This window comes from Rhinoderma darwinii, chromosome 13, assembly GCF_050947455.1.
Source record: "Rhinoderma darwinii isolate aRhiDar2 chromosome 13, aRhiDar2.hap1, whole genome shotgun sequence".
NCBI classification, from domain to species: Eukaryota; Metazoa; Chordata; class Amphibia; order Anura; family Rhinodermatidae; genus Rhinoderma; species Rhinoderma darwinii.
Genome location: NC_134699.1, coordinates 51,399,474 through 51,411,030, shown reverse-complemented (window position 1 = coordinate 51,411,030; position 11,557 = coordinate 51,399,474). Strand labels below are relative to the sequence as shown.

At 44.4% G+C, this 11,557-nt stretch overlaps 1 protein-coding gene across 1 annotated transcript; it reads left to right on the top strand.

Moving 5' to 3' along the window:
• The first annotated feature begins 833 nt into the window (after window positions 1-833).
• On the top strand, window positions 834-10,432 carry MRPL12 (mitochondrial ribosomal protein L12). Its single transcript, XM_075845490.1, has 5 exons — window positions 834-1,016; window positions 6,032-6,209; window positions 7,645-7,728; window positions 7,816-7,959; window positions 9,984-10,432. The coding sequence occupies exons 1-5, from the start codon at window positions 955-957 to the stop codon at window positions 10,098-10,100; spliced, it is 585 nt and encodes a 194-aa protein (XP_075701605.1). The 5' UTR covers window positions 834-954; the 3' UTR covers window positions 10,101-10,432.
• Window positions 10,433-11,557: the final 1,125 nt, after the last annotated feature.

Here is an 11,557-nt window from a genome sequence, read left to right as displayed (position 1 = left end):
CAAGACGTTGTATGTACAAAAAAAAAATGGTACCCATAAAATCTACGTCTCGTCCTGCAAAAAAATAAGCCCTCACGCCGCTCAATCCACAGAAAAATAAAAAAAAGTTCCGGCTGTCAGAATGCGGTGAAACAAAACAATGTTTATTTTAACAAATAGTTTTTTTCATTGTAAATGTGGTAAAATATTTTTAAAAAAAACGTATATAAAATTTGGTATCACCGTAATCGTATTGAGCCGTAGAATCAAGTTAAGTTGTCATTTTTACCATACGGTGAAAACCGTAAAAACGAAACCCAAAAAACCAATGGAGGAATTCGTTTTTTTTTTCTAATTCCACCCCACACAGAATTGTTTTCAGTTTCCCAGCACATTATATGGCCGATAGAAACTACAACTCCCCCCGCAGAATACAAGAACCACTCTTGGAAGGTGGGGAGCGAAAACCAAAAAATGGCTCCATCAAGAAGGGGTTAACGGTATCTATTGTTTGAGAAAACTTCTCCCCTGTCATATAAACATGTCAGAAGTTTTCCTCAGTGGGGTCCAGGTACTCAGACACCCATTCAGCCGTGGGCTTTACCCAAACGATAGGTGCCCTTTAATTTAGAATTCTGGCTTATTAATCTCACACTTCTCTATATAACGCACACTCTGCCAAATAATGTATATATGACACAAATGTATAACACGTTTCATTCCCGCTCTTTTCCTCAGCACCGGGCACAATCGTTTTTAAACGTTCCCCACACTAATAATAAAGACCTCAGTGCATGTGACGTCTAATGTTCGCGACACTGGGAACAGTAAAGTTTTTGTTGTCGTGCGCCCGCGCGGTGCATTGTGGGTAGGTCACTGTGTGGAGGACTCCATGTGTTGCAGCCGGTGACAGCGGGAGCAGTGTGGAGCTCGTATACCGTGGTGTTGTAGTAGTCAGCCGCTCAGCCTATAGTCATGTTTCCCGCCGCCCGCTGCTGCTGGAGGCTGCGGAGCGCCGCGTCCTCCTCCATGTGCAGGTAATAACGGAGCTGCTGCTGGTAATGTGCGCGGGATGAATGGCTGCATGGACGGGAGGTCGGCAGTGACAGCGCTGCGGAGCATGTCCGGGGTCTACAGCTCTACGGGGCACGTTACACCTTGAATAAGGGGCTAGTTGATCGGCAGATGAGCAATCTGATACTTATCGGGGCTAATTCATCGGCAGATGAGAGATCTGATACTTATCGGGGCTAATTCATCGGCAGATGAGAGATCTGATACTTCTAGCACAATCCCTTTATGGGATAGGATTCCCAGGAGGAGCATTTATCACATATCCACAGGTCACTGGAATGGGAGTCCTGAGCCCCCCCATTACTGAAGTGAGGAGGAGTTTGAATAAAGTGGTGGTTACGCATGCGTGGTGTCGGGCCTATGTAATGTATGGCACACCCGTATAATGCACATAAAGGGCATCCCTGCCGCAGCCCTGTCACTGTCTGAAATTGAAACATGCCGAACACCAATGCAGCATGCCCACTGGTGCCGTAACCATGCCTGCCAATGTCTGGGGGTGGGAGAGCAGACGGGTATATGTGGTGGTTTGTGCCCTACAAATATCTCATCCTTCTAGTAGGCTTAAAGAGTCTCTGTCACCAGATTATAAGTGCCCTATCTTGTACATGATGTGATCGGCTCTGTAATGTAGATTACAGCAGTGTTTTTTTATTTAGAAAACGATCATTTTTGACGGAGTTATGACCTATATTTGCTTTATGCTAATGAGTTTCTCAATGTCGCGTGCAAAAGGTCCGTGTGTCATCAGTATATGATTTTCGCGCAGCCGGCATCATGATGACACTCTGGTTTTATGTTTACAAACAGAAAAGCACGTGGTGCTTTTCTGTTTTCATTCATTTATTTTGCTCCTGTTGCGCGCATCACCCGGAAGTGCTTCCGTGTGCCGAGCGTGATTTGCACGCACCCATTGACTTCAATGGGTGCGTGCTGCGCGAAACATGGGCAAATATAGGACATCGCACGTGCGCTGCGTGAAATTTACGGACCGTCTGAACAGCCCCATTCATTAACAGGTCCGTGTGACGCGCGTGAATATCACGTTCGTGTGAATAAGGCCTAACTGACAGCTTACAGCGTAATATTGTGAGACTACGCCTGCTGTGCTCTAAATCACAGAGAAGTGGTCGGGATTCTGAATAGACATCACGTCCTGGCTGGAGGTAATGTATATTCATTGTCAGAACACTGCAGTAATGTTATAGTGTGTGTATGAGGCTGCACATAGTGATATAGCTATATCGCTATGTGCAGAGGAAGTGGATGAGGCTGATTGGTCACTGATTGGTCAGTGTCATACGCTCCTCTGTAAAACGCCCACTTGGTCATAAAGTAAAACACGCCCAGTTGTCCATTGAGAAACTCATTAGCATAAATCTAATATAGGTCATAACTCCGTCAAACATGATCGTTTTTCTAAATAAAAAACACTGGTGTAATCTACATTACAGCGCCGATCATATCATGTACAATATAGGCCACTTATAATGTGGTGACAGAGACGCTTTAAATGTAACTGAAGGTGAACTGTATCAGTATGGCGTGCAGACTAGACTGAATACAGTTGTAGCAAAGCTTCAGCTGTGAGAAGTATTAGGTCTGTGGCTTTTCAGCCTCTGAGTGTTTCCATTCACTGACAGTGAGCAGAGATATTGAAAATGTATCTTAGAAGGTTGCAAAACTTTCCATAATACAATAGGTAAGCTTTATTTACATAATCATATTAATAATTTATCCTCTTCCCTCCCTGTGCTGTAAATGTACGACTTCACTCCCTGCGTTTTGTGCAGTGTGATGGCGCAGAGGTGGCTGAAGTTGACAGCTGCCTGGATGATGATCCTTCCTAGGTCAATTTATGCTGCGTTTTCTGTTTCAGGTTTTCCCCATTGAATTCAATGGGGATGTAAAACATTCAACAAGTAGCCAAGTGCTTCGGCTTTTGCAGCGGAATTGCTGGAATTACGGCACAAAAAACACAACTGAGGAAAAAAAAATACATTATTCTTACTACCCGGGCGTTGTCATAATGACTTTCTTCTGTTCTTCCTGCAGGCCGGCCTCCTGGGATAACGTTTCAACCTGTGTGACTTCTGCAGCCAATCACAGGATGCATCGGTCACATGGGCTGCAGCGTCATCCCGGGAGGCCGGACTACCCGTCAGAGGGGTGCGTCGCCATGACTACGGCCAGGTTTAGTGGTGCTGTTCTTCAGATAGAATGTCTGTGGGTTCTAGGTGGGAGCCTGGCCTTATATTACGTCTATGAGCCGGTCTTAAGCCTAACAAACAAAGCTGAAGAATTTTTAAAACTGTTTTGCTTAAAAAATAATTTCAAAAACTTTCTTAGTGAATTGTACGAAAAGGCACCTGCTGAACAACCCTCACGGTCCTTATAGGGGGAGCGGAGAGGAAGCGCATGCTGTATATAAAGCAGCGAGAGTTGTGGCACCTGTCAGGTGACCTCTCTTGGCCAATAAGTGAAGGGGTGCTCTGCTCTGGATTTTCAGGTCCATTACATTCGTGCTGTTGCAGACACTACAGTCGGCAGGGTGAGACAGCCCATGCTTGCTATTTGGCTAGGTTCACGTAGGGTGGATACGCTGCCTAAAAGTACACAGGGAATTCCAGCCGAAAAACCGCACAAAATTGTGGTGCAGTTTTTTGTCTTGAATGTCCGCTGCGGAAGTCCTGCACGGGAAAAAAATAGATATACTTACCATGGTGACGCGTCCCTTCCACGTCCTGACATTCTGCAGCCCTGGGATGATGTTTCCTCCCATGTGACCGCTGCAGTCTGTGATTGGCTGCAGCGGTCACGTGGGATTAAACATCATCCCAGGAGGCCGGGCTGGACAAAGAAGCACATAATTCTGGGTAAGTATAAGATTTTTTTTTTCTTTTTCCCGAGTTGCGGTTTTTGGGTCAGAATTGCTGCTTTTCCGCCGCAAAAATCGCAACATCTGCTTTTTGTGGCGGGTTTTACCTCACCATTGACTTCAGTGGGGAAAACTGCCAGAAAAAAGCAGCGATTACGCAAATACGATTGACATGCTGTGGAATAAAAAAAACACGCCGCACTTATCATTTGCGCAGCGTGTGGATGAGATTTGTTCACGTCTTATCCTTCTTGCTGCTATTGTATAATGCTGTGGAAAATCCGCAGTAATTACCCTATGTGTGAACTCACCCTTACCCCAAATTTCTCACCGCCCATCGATGTTGATGAATTATCTGCTTTGTGTCAAGGTTTGATAATAAGGCTATGTTCACACGCTAAACTAAAAATGGCTGTAAAATACGGAGCTGTTTTCAGGGGAAAAACAGCCTCTGATTTTCAGCCGTTTTTCATGCATCAGGCGGTTTTGGACGTGAATTTCTATTGAGCCCATGAAAAACGGCTCAAGAAGTCACATGCACGTCTTTTTACAGGGCGTTTTTTTACGCGCTGTTTTTACAAACGGTGTGTAAAAAACACCCCGTGGGAACGAAACGTTTTTTCCCATTGAAATCAATGGGCGGATGTTTGGAGGCGTTCAGCCCCTGTATTTTCAGCCGTTTTTCGGGGCGTTTACTGCGCTTCTTGTCAGACGTACCCAAGAATATATGACGAGTCCAGTCAGCCGCTAGGGCAATGAACTAATCCTCCATAGACACGGTGGAGCAGGAGGGAGACAAGTCTTTGCTGTGGCAGTGCCCGGGTCCTCACAGGAGGGAGACAAGTCTTTGCTGTGGCAGTGCCCGGGTCCTCACAGGAGGGAGACAAGTCTTTGCTGTGGCAGTGCCCGGGTCCTCACAGGAGGGCAGAGCTTGAGGCAAAAGGTCCTTACCCTGCGCCATCAATCCCCTTCCTCCATTGTCTCCTACTCACTTATTACCCTCCCCCCAGCCCCTGTGTTTATGTCCTCGTGTGTATTGTCCGGCCTGTGATCCTTCATGGTCGTTTGCCCCTCCTCCATGTCTGCAGCTGACCCCATCACCTCCCTATGGGGGGGGGGGACTATCACTTTCTCCACCTCACCCGTTTGCTCATGTGTTCTTACTTGGATTCACAGGCCACGGTGAAAATGGTTTTATTTTTTTGCTAGAATCTGGAGGAAAAACGGCACCATTTTGCCACAATTTTTTTTTTAAATGGTGTGGTTTTGCCACAGTTCCAGGCAAAAAAATGCATTTTCAACCACGATGTCTGAACTTGGCTTGACTGGAATGGGATCTATGCAAATCCCGCGTGACATTGCCACACAATCATTTAAAAAATAATAATCATGGTGTGTGTGTGTGTAAGACATCCATTTTATTTTGACTACGCATTTCTGTGTTTTGCTGGAGGCGCTGTATAGTACTACTTATATTAAGCAGTGCTATACTGCGCCCCCCTGAACCACAGATGTGCACAGTCCAAATAAAGTGGAGGCCGGGGGGGCGACAGACCTTATTTGACAAGTTCAGCTGTTATTTGCTTTGACTTCGTCTCTTCGTGTTGCTTTCTGCCCTGGTCCATGATTGACCGGTTTCGTTGTTGAAGGAAGGTCGTGTTCACACTTATGTTCAGTGTTTAATATTAAAAAGGTTTAGAATGACCTATACTCGCTATTTCTGTATGAAAGCATCAAAAATGCTAAGAGGAGTATTTTTACTCTGCTGGAAAACACGTAATGCGACCTCTGGGTCCAGTCCTGATTACGATACCCCTTAGAAATGAAAAACACTTCCTCTCTATATGACTGGGTTGTCCCATCTAGACAAACCGATCTTAAATTGAAGCGTCATCGCTACAGGATCGGCTTTTTTACCCGCTGACGGTTCGCTGTTATCACAAGGGGGCGCTCTTTCTTGCGGCCGCTGCCTAGGAAATGTAGTATGGATGGATGAATGAATGGGGTACCCTGTGCGCTCCACTCTGGATCATAGGGGAGGGGCGGGGGTCTAGGATGATCATAACTGGTGCGGATAACGGGTTCTTGTCGATTGTACAGGTTAGAGTTATCTGCAGTGAGGTATCTACGGACGTCCGGCACGCTTAACAATGAACCTTTACCTAGCCCGGCTTTGGACAATGGACCCAAAATATACCCTCCAAAAATACAGCAACTGGTAGACCAAATAGCAAGTCTCACTCTACTGGAAGTCTCTGACCTCAACGAACTACTTAAGGTGGGTACATGAAAATCAGATGTGACTAAAGTTATACCCAATATATATATATCTATCCCATGAAATCGATGGCAAAAATCCCCATGTAACTCATGGATTTTGTTACAGATTTGCTTCCTGAACTTACTTTTACTTATTGTGAGCGGACATATGATTCCTCCAAATAGTGTAGTACATTGAATAACCTGTAGAGGTCACTGCAACCCTTGACATCTGAAGTTTAGTTAATACTGAATTTATTTACATAGACTAAAAAGAACTTGGTCTGTAGAATTTCAGCTTGTGTTCTTGGAGGTTTTTGTTTCCTTGTAACCAAACTTTTCCGCACATTTGTGGCCAATTGCCCATTAATGTTCCATGTTTCCTTCTAACCAATGAACCACGGATACAGCTAGAATTCAGCCAGGGACCTGCCAACATAGACCAGATGAAAGCAATTTACCCACAGTGCTCTGCATATTGAGCCACTGGCCATTTAGGCCGTGTTCCCACGAAGCGTAAACGCTGGGGTATTCCCGCAACGGAAATCGGTGGAAAATCCGGAGCATTTACAGTAGCCGCAAAATGGATGAGAATTTAACAAATCTCTTGCCCAGGCTGCGGAAAACGCCCACTGAGAAAATGTTTATAAATTGTCCTGCGGTGCGTTTTTTTTTTCTTTTTTTTTTATAATTCGCAGCATATAAATTCTTACTGCTGAATCGTTGCATTTTTATTGCTTTTTTTTCCCCTATTGAATTCAATGAGGAGGCAAAAGCCGCAACAACTAGCAAATGTTGCGACTGCAAAGTTGTGTTTTTGCAGAAAAATCGTAAATCTGGAAAAAACCAAGATTTTTTTGGTTTCAATTTCATAAAAAAAAAGTCTATTCTTACACCCCTGGCGTTGTCATAGCAACAGCTCCTTGTTTTCCCGGCTGTTTTCTCTACAGCCTGGCCTCCTGGGATGAATTTCTATCCCATGTGACTGGCGCAGCCAATCACAGGCTGCAGCGGTCACATGGGCTGCAGCATCAACACAGGAAGCCGGGCTACACGGAGAACAGAGGGATGCGTCGCTATGGCAGCGTCAGTGAAGATAAGTATTGACTTTATTCTTTTTCTGCTGTTTTCCGCAACGACGGTTCCGGAAGAAAATCTACACCGCAATTTTGTGCAGCTTTTTGGCTGCAATTCCTAGGTACTTTTATGCAGCGCCTTCAACCTGTGGGATTATACCCATATTCATTTTTTTCCTTTTGTTCCTATTGACCCTGGTTATAGATCATCTATAATCAAAATGATGCATTTCAACAGAGTGATCTATAACTACGATCCATGCGGACTGGCGGCCACCGCTGCCTTTTTACTGACTGCGCAGGTGCAGCATTCCTCCACCTGCATACACTTTGTATCTCCTGGATACAGCATTATGACATTATATTCTTGTCCTCTAGAAAACGCTGAAGATTCAGGATGTTGGTATGATGCCAATGGGCACAATGATGCCAGGGGCAGTTGCTGCAGCAGCGCTCGTGCAGGTAAGTGTGTACTGTAGAGCAGACCGGATACATTTAGTAGATGATAAAGCTAAAAATATTCTGAATATTCTCTTGGGATGAACACAGGGCACAGAAGAAGAAGAAGAGGAAGCGCCAGTGAAGAAAGAGAAGACGCATTTCACTGTAAAACTAACCGAGGTGAATGCTGCCGATAAAGTCAAGCTCATCAAAGAAGTCAAGAACTGCGTGCAGGGAGTGAACTTAGTGCAGGTAAGACGGCCACCCCATAAACAAGGACTTGTGCCTGGGACTACTTTATTATTACGAGGGGAAAACAAGCCGGTCCTAAAACCCCAAATTATCCATAGCCTTAAAATGTAGCTCCACCTCTTATTTGTAGAAATGACAAAAGTAGACCCAGACCTGTGCCTCATAGTGTAGTAGGTCCTATTGGGCGTTGTTAAGTCAATACGGAAGTGTCGGGCATCTCAAACACAATGGTTCTTGTAGTCCTCTTCCAGAATTTTGTTCTATTTTTTCAGTATTGTTTAGGTCCCTCACACTTCTGTTTTTTGTGTATTTGACTGTCTTACATATGGGTTTTTTAGGACCTGTCCCCTCGTGAACCTGCATACTGGCAGGAGATACGCGTTGGGTTTGGCGTGTCACATTTTTGTCTGTATCACCGCTCTAGTTATTGTGCAGATCTATGTTTGTCTATATTTGTATTGTCTGTATGTGCCCTTTTGATCAACTTTGATTTTTATCAGTATTGGGCTTAAATGAGGTGTCAGAGGCACACAGAAGCCGCCGTCAGACCAGCTTACTGACAGATTCAGCTGACAGCGGCATTCTGCAGCATCTAAGTACTTAGGATACATAGAAGCTACCAATAAAATGAGCTTAACCGATCAATATTGTCGCTTCTACTCCCACCATAAATGCAAGGTAGGCGTGCCAGTCCAGGCTCTACTTGCCATGCACCATTTTTTAGGCAATCATAGGATTGTTTCCTGGACTCCTGTGTGCCTAACTTGAGAGTAAGTGAATTTTCCTGACTTTACCCCAGCTATCACACCATAGCAGAACTTTTTAATGGAGGAACAAATGACGGTTTCACTTTGAAGGAACACTAAACCTGGAAAAGAATGTTAAAAGTAACCAGGAGATAAATTTGCTTACACTGTTAGTTTGCAGGATTTTCTGCATGTTCCTGAAACAAACAGTGTGGTAAAACTCAACAGGTAAACTGGAGGGTGGGGCTTGGCAAAGGGGTGGGGCTTAAGTCATTGTGTCCTACTGCAGAGGGGGAGGGTCCTGCTGCAGCCAGTTGTCTTACAGCCAGAGATAGGATTGTGAGGAGGAGGGAGGAAATGGCTGATCTCCTTGGACAAAAATATGACTTCTTATATATTGCTCAGTTTTAATTGCAATATGTGTCAAAATAGGATGAATGGATAGGAGATGAAAAGAGGAATGGCTGTTTATTTTCTTTTTGTGTGAAACTAAAGCATATAAAGATGCAGATCACAAGCTGCTAATATCAGTCACATATGTATGTAAATGTGTACAGTAGGCCTGAAATGGATCCTTATATTGCATTCGATTCTACAAGCAGAGATGACATAAATTTTAGGTGTACTAAAAATTGCTCATTTACAGCGTGAGCTGTCGACTGTTTCTATATCTCCCATTCATTTAAATGGAGAGGGACCAAGTGTATGTGGTCTGCTGTCTCCCGGGAATGGGGGGGGGGGGGGGGTCATGCATTCCTGTTCTGGAACTTCACCCATTACAACTGATATTCTATACGTGTTTAATGGGGAACCCGTTTACGTGTGTCTCCAAGTTGCAATATCTTTTGGCGAGTGGCAGTGTAGCAGACTTGAACCATGTGGATACAGGAGTGAGGTTGGTTGATTCTGACTTTGTCTATCCTGGTCTGGCCAATAGACCTCATAACTAAATGGCCCCTATGTATCTTTGTGTATCTAGTGGCCCCAAGATCATTATATTCAGATAGGGGTAGTAGATCAATTTAAAGGGGCTGTCCCAAATGCGCAGCCTATTCTCTGGAACCAGGACCCCCTTTGTACTCGCGATTCGTGGGGCAGACCAAGCACAGATTACACATTTAAGGCATGGACACAAAATTTATGGTTGAATATACGTCTGAGCAGTGTTATGTTTACTCTGTTTACTGTTATGGTACGTTTTGCGCGCACACACCTTGGCGGTAAAATCCTCATTGCTCTGGATAAATGTTTCAGCTTCTTACTTCATTTTCTTAATAGGCCAAGAAGATGGTTGAGTCCCTTCCACAGGAGATCAAGGTGAATGTGGTCAAAGAGGAAGCGGAGAAGATGAAGGCTGCCCTGGAGGCTGCCGGGGGGAAGGTTGTGCTCGAGTGAAGCACTTGGACGCTTTAAGACAGTTCATATGGGTCACTATTTGGGGTTTATTCCCTTACGCCTCAAGACTCTGATGTGGCCGGCCAAGGACCTAGACAGACTGTTGTGTGTTCTTGTGGCCATCACACAAAATTATGGGAGAGCTGCTGTAAGGTCTACGATCAATGTTTATGATGGGAACAGCTCCACTGTGTATGTTCTGGGTGCCGAACAGTTTGTTTGTCCCCTTTTCCCCCGTGTACATTGACCTTTAGAGCACTTCACCGCTAATCGATTGTCTAATGGTCATTATCTAATCTTGTTTTATACATTAAACTCTTACCTCCAGGCTGCTCCCTTTTTCTCCTCTTTGCATTTGTGCTTCATTCACGTCTCTACTTCATTGGTGTAGATTGGACCGAGCACTACTTTTGAACAGGATTACCCATATCTGAAGATACAGTCAAAGTTCTGCTGGTTCTGGTTACCAGGCCATTGTGGGCACTCAATACAGTAAGAGCACAGCTGCCAGGTCACATGTCTGACAACGGGGTGGCGATAAACCGCTGTCTGTTTCCAAAGGCAACCAGTAGAAAGATAGATATAGCGAACAACCTGATCTAATGATTGGTTTAGAAACATTACAGACAAAGCGTTGGAAAGGTTAGAACTTTTTATGCAGTTTAAACTGTGAAATGTTTACCGAAGAATTATAATTTTGAGAATAGTAGAGGTGAACACTGCCGGTCACTGTTAGACTCCAAAATGCTACATTCTTTGTCACCGCTTTTTACGGCTTTATTTTAATATCTGGCAGCAATAATAGTTAAGTACCAGGGTTTGTTTAATGCTCGGGATTAGGGTCTAAGAAAATCTCACTGAAGGAGAAAAAGTAGTTTTTGTTTTTTTCTTTTATATACTGTAAAGTTGTTTGCAGCAGTTTATGAACATCTGCCTTTTCTGGACAGTGATATTTTCTTCCGATGTGCAGATAAGCCAATATCTGCCTTGTTGTGCTGAACTACCATCTGTTTGCCATCTCTTTTCCCTGGCAGCATCACTCGCTGATCAGACGTTATTTCTGGTACCTGGCAATGTGTGTAGGTTTGAGTGAAACGCATTGAGAACATGGAAATTATTGAATTGGATGCATTATATAGATCACTGTGACATAATACTGTAAATTTATTTAAAGCGGTTGTCCTGACACTAGACTGTTTTCTACAAGATAGGTCATCAGTATGTGATCGGTGCGGATCTGACACTCTAACCCCGCACCGATCAGCTGCTCCGGCTGCCTCTGTCAGTGAATGTTATGCCATGTTTAGTGTGGGAAGCAGAGGGCTCTGTACATGTCATAGTGGCTGTGCTGCAGTACTGCAGCTCAATGTGACTAGAGCCATCTTCTTCCGGCACTGACATCTGGTGCCCAGATCATACAAGGATAACCTATCCTGCAGTCATCAGTATGAAAAATC

Bases quoted from the DNA above. Each gene is read 5' to 3' on its own strand.
- MRPL12 (XM_075845490.1), top strand. From the start codon at position 955: ATGTTTCCCGCCGCCCGCTGCTGCTGGAGGCTGCGGAGCGCCGCGTCC. The intron at 1,017-6,031 runs GTAATAACGGAG...TCGATTGTACAG, and splicing joins GCGTCCTCCTCCATGTGCAG to GTTAGAGTTATCTGCAGTGA. The intron at 6,210-7,644 runs GTGGGTACATGA...CTTGTCCTCTAG, and splicing joins ACCTCAACGAACTACTTAAG to AAAACGCTGAAGATTCAGGA.